The 9,578-nt window shown below is 38.7% G+C and overlaps 1 protein-coding gene across 1 annotated transcript; it reads left to right on the top strand.

Annotated features, from left to right (window-relative positions):
* Positions 1-1,349: 1,349 nt before the first annotated feature.
* Positions 1,350-8,500, top strand: LOC124414234 (E3 ubiquitin-protein ligase SMURF2). Its single transcript, XM_046895211.1, has 12 exons — positions 1,350-1,660; positions 2,766-2,804; positions 3,129-3,237; positions 3,319-3,452; positions 3,919-4,183; positions 4,356-4,777; positions 4,955-5,204; positions 5,318-5,496; positions 6,421-6,611; positions 6,878-7,275; positions 7,442-7,902; positions 8,194-8,500. The coding sequence occupies exons 1-12, from the start codon at positions 1,606-1,608 to the stop codon at positions 8,379-8,381; spliced, it is 2,691 nt and encodes an 896-aa protein (XP_046751167.1). The 5' UTR covers positions 1,350-1,605; the 3' UTR covers positions 8,382-8,500.
* Positions 8,501-9,578: the final 1,078 nt, after the last annotated feature.

Below are 9,578 nucleotides of genomic sequence, written 5' to 3'. Positions count from 1 at the left end.
TCGTATAGAGATACTTATGCTTGTTAGTATTCACTACGGAAGTACATAAATGTAAAATAAGATGGCTGGATTAGACTTTTTTTTTGAAAGGACGTATTATGTATATAATTATCACGCCAGTCACGTTCGCGGCTACGTAGTTTCATCTGTAATTTTTTTTCAACCTTCGCGGTTTCTTTCCGTGTAAATTATATACCTAAGACAAGTATTATGAATATGACCTTTACCCCGTTCAAAGCTAAAACTTGTTTGATTTCGCATATTAGATGTGTTGATACTTTTAATTTTTTTTTTTATGGTCTTCATTGTTTCGAGTTCAAAACATGTGACCATTTGTGTAACGATATGGTAAGAGAAAAAAATCTTTTTTGATCGAGTCATTATAGTCAAAGCACGGGTTTATTTTCACAGTATGAGGAACATGAAGTGTTAATTGAATTTACATTTAGTTTAAAGGTCGCAGTTTGAAATATATCAAGTAAGAGGCGTTTGCCAATAATTTCGAAAGTTGAAAAAAACAATTGGTAGGAATTTGCCGTTGATTAGAAGGTGGGTATAAATTTTGTTCAACTACTGAAATTTAAACATTAAATTTTGACTGTTCGTAATTGCTTTGCAAGATACTTTCAATTTGTCTTCAGGTTTTCTTTTCAAAGTAATTAAATTCTTCAATACTATTAAGCAAGCCAAGAAGTACGTTTCAAGGTTCCTTAGAACTCCTCAAAACATACCGTTACCGGAAAAAAAAGTTTTTCATGACTCTAAGTCTTATTTTCTAAAAAAATCAGTCATTCTACAGTTTTTTTGAAATAATCCATAATGCGCTTGTGTCTGAAATATTAATTTTCGTTGATTACTGATGATCTTTCGATGACAGAATCACATAGATTCAATTATGAACGGATGATATACCCCACGTATATCGGAGTAATCTGATATACTGTAAATTGAACAAATTAAAGCTTATCAGCCAAAACTGAAACTCAGGAGTTCGATATTCAAAAAAACAAGCCTAACAATCCGACGATATGATGTATCCTTATTATGCTTTAAACCAAGCACAAACCAATTTAATCCTCACTCAAAACCGTACAGAAAAAAATTGCACGTCGTTTAAAAACCGTCTCGGAAGAAAACAGGCATAAATCAGATTATTTTCCGTTGGATCTTTTATCGGATACAACGGAAAGCCAGCTGTGATTGGCTGCGCTCGTTCCGCTCGACGGAACGTCACCATCGCATTCCGAAGGGGAAGCACCGTCGCAAAAGTTTGAAAATCGGGTTCTGCGCAGGCGCATATATCCGATGCACGAGTCGAATCGAGAGTCGAAACTCTATACTCAACTGCGATAATCAGTGATGGCCGCACGCAGTGTCCACAGTCCATGTCGTTAAAAATCGTGAATCGTGAATAGCGAATCTAGTTAAGACTGGTGCTGTTGGCCTGGTCCGGTGCACACACAGCGATGGCATGGGTAATTAGGAAGCGGCTAGAAACGGTTCTCTTCACCCCGATAATCAATTGACGCTATGGCCCGAGTGGAGTTAGTGTGTTAGTCGTGACGCGTGTCGGTGCGTAAATGTCCGTTGTCCGAGAAGCTAGTTATGTCGAATCCCGGCGGTAGCAGGAGGAACGGGGCCGTTAAAATTCGCCTCACGAGTAAGTCGTTGTTATCGAAATATCCGCAGACAGACCCGTTCCAGGCATCCTTCGTTGCTTAATTTCACCCCCTTGGGACGGAAGATGAAAAAAAACCTCCCCCCCCCCCCCCCCCCCAACCCACATCTCTTCTCTCTTCATTCCGCTCCCGCCAATCAACAAAAATAGTAAATACTCGCAACTATAGCGAGTTCAGCCGCCGTTGACTCCTGTTTTTGTTATGCATTATTCAACATGGCATCAGCGATTTTCTTTAACTCTGTCCTAAAATTGATACGCTCGTTTAACGTCCGGCTCGAATTCAGCTTGGACGACGAGTGAATTTTTTTGAGCTACGTCTCCAGATTTTTGTTACGTTACTTTATTGGCAGAACCTCGTTATTGTCAACTATACCCTTCTGTTGACAGTGAGATTAATCGAGAGATCATCACGAGGGTCAGCTTTGTAGCGTCGAGGCTTTCTTGGGGAAATTGTTTATCGGTAATATTTGGATTTGCTGGAATTCAATAGTCTGTAGTTAAGCAGAATTTAATCATGTTTTCGGAACAAGGTTCCTAAAGTTGTCGCTATAAAATTGGAATTTAGTTATTCAATGTTTCTTGACGTTTACGCGTCATTAACTTTAATCCAGTAAATCCTTATTTACCCTCAAATTGGTCAATACCAATTTTGACTAAATTGAGTTAAAATAATCCATTTTCCAATGGAAATAATTTTAAATTATGTTTTTAACGTTACTTTTGTATTCATGAAATATTTTTCTGCGATAGATATTAACGAAGAATATAGATTAAGTAACGATGTTCTTGAAGATTACGAAAAGTATCTTCAAATTGTATTTTGCGTATTTCAGATATTTACACTTGTAGAAGAAATTATTACCAATTGCTTGATTCAATATTGATAACAACAAGGTTCTGAATAATATTTATTCCCTGTCCTTGTCCTTTCGCTTTGCTTACCATAATTACACCGTTCGTTAGCCTTTGAATCCTAAAATGTTTTCCTAAATCCCGTCGAAACATTTTTGTTAAGATTGTGTATCCAGCCATTTGTTTATTTTCTTATTTATTTATACCGTTTGTTTTCTTTCCACATTTATAGTACTCTGCGCCCGTAACCTCGCCAGAAAGGATCTTTTCCGTGAGTAAAAATTTGCAGTAAAGAGTGCTAGTCGTTTAGTCATGTAATATTTGATTAAACTCATCTAGCCAATGCGATCTAGAAAATTTAGAATCTAGGAATCCTGATTGCAATCTCAACTCATTAGATAATCAGTTTTTACAGTCATTTCGTTCGCGGTACTTGTCGATTCATTCATCCACGTTATCTGCATGATTTCACCTATATTAGTTGAACTCGTCGAACGATATCAATTGAATTGTTTGGAGTATCGCGAACGAACATGCCGCAAGCATTGATTACCATAATTGTTTCATTTTTTATTTATCTTTTGACAAATTCAAGGCCTTCCTGACCCATTCGCCAAGATAACGGTCGACGGTTCTGGCCAATGTCACAGCACGGACACTTGCAAGGCAACGCTTGACCCCAAATGGAATCAGCACTACGACTTGTAAGAATTCTTGTTTATCTGATGTGATTTATGCCTTGTTCATATTCAATTTCGATTGTATTCTGATTATCGTTTCTTCAGATACATTGGAAAGGATGACGGCATTACTATATCGGTATGGAATCACAGAAAGATACACAAGAAACAAGGAAGTGGATTTTTGGGATGCGTTAACATACTTTCCTCCACCATACAGAGACTCAAGGATACAGGATGTGAGTTTCATCAAAGATCATTCATAAATCGATAGATTCATTTTGTCTAATTCAAATGTTGTTTCATCACAAGCTTATAAATAACCGCAATGATATACGCTTTGTCCTGATTGCATCTTTTGACTTTCGCTGAACGCTATTGTTTTGCTCAACGTCTTATCCTGTGGTTACAAGTCGTTTGTGGTTTTAGTTCTTATTTAAAAAAGAATATCTTGTATCAAGTTCAACATTAATGTTGAATGGACTTAAAACCACACATTGATGTCATTTCTGACATTGTAAGAAGCAATTCTTTGTCAGGATTTTCCCTGAACGTTCCATTGAATAATCAGAATTACCAACTTTTCGTTAAATTCTCTGTCGCAATTTAAAATTCCTCCCTTTTCACACAAAAAAATTCTACCATCAATCTTTGCTGACTTAATATCGATTACTGATTAACCACAACTGCTTTATTCTTCGACAGATCAACGCTTGGATCTCTGCAAAGCGCACTCCGAAGATACGGATGTGGTAAAAGGCCAAATAGTAGTATCGCTGCTGTCGAGGGACGGGCACAACGGAGCAGTGAGCAACACCGTTGGGCACAACGCCGTCGTTGATGTTCTTGGAGACCTGAGTTGCCCAACGGATCTCCCCGATGGCTGGGAAGAAAGGCGTGCTCAAAACGGAAGACTCTATTATGTCAATCACTTCAACAGAAGCACTCAGTGGGTGCGGCCAAATTCTCGGTAGGTAGTTTTGCCTCTAGTTGCCTCACGATCGCTGCTTCCTCCGCTCGTTTTCCCTTTGCAACCAATTTTTGCCAAGGATTATTACCGCATATACTTATACTTTGAATAATACAGTTTTTTGCAGCGCAAAACTCCTCACCCAGCATTTACTTTTATATTCTTATTTCAGACCAGCGAACGCCATAATTCCCACAACACCAGAGCCGCCACCACCTCTGGGAACGGAACCGACGTCACCAAGTGGAAGTGGAAGTCCTCAGAACATGAGGAGCCAGAGTCCGAGCTCGAGGACATCGGACTGGAATGCAGAGGGATCCCAGAACAGGACACCGGTGAGGGAGAATTCTGCGCAGAACACGCCTACGCAGGGGCAGAACAACAATCATAATCACAATCTGCGGAACACGACGGCGACTAATTCGACCCGGGAAAGGAGGCCACAAAGAACCAGTGAGGAGCAGAATGGCAATCGATTACCCAATGGAAGCCAGGCTCGGAGGCAGAACAGAACGAACAGGAATCGAAACAGCATTATGCCAAACGCTGAGAGGAGGAATGACAATCAACCCTCCGATCTGCCCAGAGGATACGGTAAGTGTTGACGAATCGATTAAAATGCACAAAAACTGTTTGAAAATATGTGAAAAAGTTATTTCTTTAACACAAATTATCCAAATCGTTATTGCATAATTCTGAGCAGCGTAGTTAGTAAGTTGAAGACTTACAGAACGCGATTTTGGGAAATTAAAGACTTTAATCTCTATTCAGAATTGAGGAAAACGCAGCAAGGACAGGTTTACTTTTACCATGTACCAACGGGCGCCTCGACGTGGCACGATCCAAGAATACCGCGGGATTTGCCAGCTAACGAGTTGGCAAATGAGCTCGGGCCGCTTCCCAGTGGATGGGAAATGCGCCAGACGCAAACAGGACGCGTTTACTTCGTCGATCATAATAACAGGACAACCCAATTCACGGATCCTCGGTTGTCTGGGCAGATAATAAGCAACTTGTTGAAGTAAGTTGAACCAGTTAAACGATTGCGACTTGTTCTTGTCTTTGAATACGTATCTTCTCCTTTATTTATAAATTCATACATTTACTTAGCCATGTACTTTTGTCTTCTCTCAGGCGGCAAAGTCCCCAAAACGGGACTTCTAATCAGACAGCGAATTCATCAAGTAATTCTAACTTGGCTAGAGTAGAGCCGGCTGGAGTTGAAGCTCCTCCTACCCCAACAGTTCTATCTACTCCGACGAATCCTGCTAGACCCAGAACGGAGGGAGCGAGTAACAACAATTCTCCCACCTGTGAGTATAATTTTCTTGAATTGAAAGGTACTAGTAAGCATGCCGTGTAAAGCAGCCAAAAATGATTGAAGTAAATCGAAAAACAGATCAAATTTGAAAGGAACTGTATTGAAATTGCTTGAAACGTTACTAGAAATGTAAAACCTTTTCATTTCAACTTGGTTTTGTATGTTCCACGATATTCTGTTCTTGTTAATTCACTCGAAGGTATGAACAGACCTAAAAAATAACAAAAAACCCGCTGAATTCGAAGTGTTCAACATTAAACAAAGAAAAATTTCACTCTATCGAATTGTAATAACATTCCTTATTGATATTCAGTTTATTTGTCTAAAAAACTTACTTCAACTTGCATGAAAATAGACTGCGGATTCTGAACTGAATTTCTTCCACGAGTTGATCTCTTTCTTTCCATCTTTCTCTCTCCCTCGCTACCAACGCATTATTATAAATATAAATAATGCGTCGTTTGTCGCGGTATTTCGTATAACTGTTATTGAGCAATTGTATATATCTAGCTTGCAGAAGAGATAATTCCGTACTTACCGCCGCAATTTTTTTACCCGGTAAAATCGTAACCGGAAAGAAAAAAGGAATTCGTCAGTGCTGATCGTTAATTAATAAGGTGCGAAAGCAAGAAACAGGATTATTCACGTCTATCCATTAGGCCACTGACTATTGGCTAGTTCTTATCTTATCAGAGGAACGTATCAGCGTATTACTTTGTTTACGTCTGATATTTTCTGCTCAGTTGCAATTCTATGTGGGCTGCGCAGTCTGACCATGCCGTTTAATTTCATTCGCGTTTTCTTCGTCGGTTCTGTAAATGGTGCGTTTTTTTTCGTCGACAGGTATTTGAAGCAGATTTTCGGATTTCCGTCGGGATTTTATTCGCTTAATGAAAACTTATCTTGTGTTTTTCAGCTGAAAGTACACCCTCGCAAAATGGACAAACGGTTTCCGACCTCCCCAAGGAACTCATGGAAAGCGAGCTACTTCCTAAGTACAAACGAGATCTGGTAGCTAAACTCAAGTGCCTCAGAGCTGAACTCAATGCGCTGCAACCACAAAGCGGTCATTGCAGATTGGAAGTATCCAGAAACGAGATATTCGAGGTAAACAATTTACCTTCTTGTTCATTATCCTAGTGACAATTCATTAATCATCACCTTCTCTAAATTGCCGTTTTTCTGAAAGCGAAAGTTCCCGCGACTGTAAAACAAACTATATAAAATATTTCCAGACAAGTTTAACACGATTGTGTTCAAAATTATCGACAATAATTAGCACCAGTGTATCCTAAAATCGGTAGTTCTTTAATTTTTACGCTACTGTTTTTATTTCACGCGTCAATTAATTGCTAGTTTCATTCGTTGCGCAGGAATCGTACAGACTGATAATGAAGATGCGACCGAAGGATATGCGCAAACGTTTAATGGTGAAGTTTCGGGGGGAAGAGGGACTCGACTACGGCGGAGTTGCGAGGGAATGGCTTTACCTGCTTTCACACGAGATGCTGAATCCTCAGTACGGGCTCTTCCAGTATTCCAGAGACGACAATTATACCCTGCAGATAAACCCCGACTCGGGCATAAATCCGGAGCACCTTTCCTACTTCCATTTCGCCGGCAGGATAATCGGCATCGCTGTTTTCCACGGGCATCATGTCGATGGTGGATTCACGACGCCGTTTTATAAAATGCTCCTCAACAAGGCGATCACACTCAGCGATATTGAGGGCGTAGATCCAGAGCTGCACAGAAGCTTGACCTGGATGTTGTAAGTTGACGATTTATTTTTACTTTCCTGCTATTCAGCATTATTCACTCCTTAGAGTAAGCAAATATTAACAAGCCTCCGATTTCATCGCAAATCACAACGTTAAACCAATGAATATACAAAAACTTGTGGAATTAATGTTTTTTCCCTCTTATTTAATCCGTAGGGAAAACAGCATCGACGGCGTATTGGATGCAACGTTTTCCGTAGAGCACAGTAGTTTCGGAGTGTTAAAGAATCACGAGCTGAAACCTGGTGGCAAAGATATTGCGGTGACGGAAGAAAATAAACGTGAATATGTCAGACTCTACGTCAATTATCGTTTTATGCGGGGTATAGAGCAGCAGTTCCTGGCGTTGCAAAAAGGTTTTCACGAACTGATACCACCTCAGTTACTGAGGCCGTTCGACGAACGGGAACTCGAGCTTGTCATTGGCGGACTGGGATCCATCGATATCAACGATTGGAAAATGCACACGAGACTGAAACACTGCACGCCTGATACTCCGATCGTACGATGGTTCTGGCAAATTGTCGAATCGTACGGCGAAGAAATGAGGGCTAGGCTTTTACAATTTGTTACCGGAAGCTCAAGGGTACCTTTGCAGGGATTCAAAGCGCTACAAGGTGAGTTATTTTATCAGTTTTCACATCTCAGTGTGTGATCTTTGATCTCCTTACAGTATTTAAAAGAAAGCTGTTTCGTATCGTTTTTATTTTTCTTAACATCGTATCGAGTTTCCTTCAAATTTTATTATATTCATAAACTCTTCCCATTACTCGTAGCTCGTTCTTCCCACAATGGTGATTTATGATTATCAAACGAGAGTGTAGATTAACTTTAAATTCGACCAAAACCACGTCAACACTGTGAAGTTTTCATCGTAATGAAAAGATGTTTTCTCCTTTCTGTTTAAGGATCAACCGGAGCGGCGGGTCCCCGTCTGTTCACAATACACGCGGTGGACGCACCTAGTGAAAATTTGCCAAAGGCTCACACTTGTTTTAACAGGATAGATATACCGCAGAATTATCAAAGCTATCAAAAAATGTTAGACAAACTGACGCAGGCTGTTGAAGAAACTTGTGGTTTTGCCGTTGAGTGATCGTAGAGTGCAAAAGACGACGAAGAAAAAAAAAAAAAAAAAGTGGAGGAGGCAGGTGAAAGGTAGGCGTTTGTTAGGTACACAATAATTTATTATAAGATATCTTGTCGGAAATTGGCGAAAAAGAAAATGAAGAGAAAGCAAAAAAAAAACAAAAAAAAAAAACAACAACAACCACGGAACAAAGAAGAAAACCGAAAGAAAGAATGAGAAAAAGTATTAACGAAATACCGTTTCGCACCTCGCGCGCTGCTTATTGCACTAGCAAATTTATCCAGTTTTTTTCTTTTCTTTAATCTAATTTCTCTTGTCAACGAAAAAATATCTAAGACTTATCCCGGAACCATTTTACAAATATTCCTTTCCACCCACGCCTCACGTTCAATGCATATGTATTTGTATTTGTATTATATACCAGGCGGCAATTTATCTGCCGTGGAAAGCTGCTATAGATATATTTAGGTAGCTATATAAATATATAGGTATATACCAATATAGATAGATAGGTAGACAGTTAAATAGATACATAGATAGATATTTGTAAAAAGAATTGAGTTTTAGAAGAAAAATACGACAATGAATTTAGTGTAGTATAGTTTGTTTTTATTATTACTGTTTAGCACAAGTGCACGCGTTTTCTTTATATAAGGTAGTTTGATTTTTTTCGTCATACGAAATTTGAGAAACTAAATTGTTATCAATGAAATAAATTAACGGGAAATAATTATATACGTATTATATTTTTTTTTTTTTAATTTTTTTTTTTTTTTTTTTTATGCCAAAATTTTCATCATTCTTGTTCTTTTTTTTTTTTATTTTCGCTGATACTTGAGGAGCAATAATAATGACAAGGATTATAAGAGTAATAACGATAATAATGATACAGTAAACGGATGAAGTAAAACTTGCGTGTCTTATTGTAATAATAACGTGAACAATAGGTCGAAATAAGTAATATCAACTCGATCGCGAAACACGAAATTCTTGTTCTTGATTTATACGTGTTATTGCAATCTGTTATGTATCTTCTCTGGTTTTGTCTATTCTCGTGTTATCGAGAATCGTTGAGAAAAACAAACGCTTTGAAACATTTTTCCCTTTGTTTTCTTTTCTTGCTTTTTTTTTTTTTATCTGTTGTTTCCCAACATATGAGACACAGTACAGATACACAATTTATTCGCAGTTTACGGCTGATTC

The sequence above is a fragment of the Diprion similis genome, chromosome 13 (genome assembly GCF_021155765.1).
Source record: "Diprion similis isolate iyDipSimi1 chromosome 13, iyDipSimi1.1, whole genome shotgun sequence".
In the NCBI taxonomy this organism is placed as follows: domain Eukaryota; kingdom Metazoa; phylum Arthropoda; class Insecta; order Hymenoptera; family Diprionidae; genus Diprion; species Diprion similis.
Note: the sequence above shows the minus strand (reverse complement) of the source record. Positions and strands in the feature narration are given on the sequence as shown.

Coding starts and splice junctions, on each gene's coding strand:
- LOC124414234 (XM_046895211.1), top strand. CDS start 1,606: ATGTCGAATCCCGGCGGTAGCAGGAGGAACGGGGCCGTTAAAATTCGC. Junction 1,661..2,765: donor CGTTAAAATTCGCCTCACGA/GTAAGTCGTTGT, acceptor CCACATTTATAG/TACTCTGCGCCCGTAACCTC. Junction 5,497..6,420: donor TAACAACAATTCTCCCACCT/GTGAGTATAATT, acceptor TGTGTTTTTCAG/CTGAAAGTACACCCTCGCAA.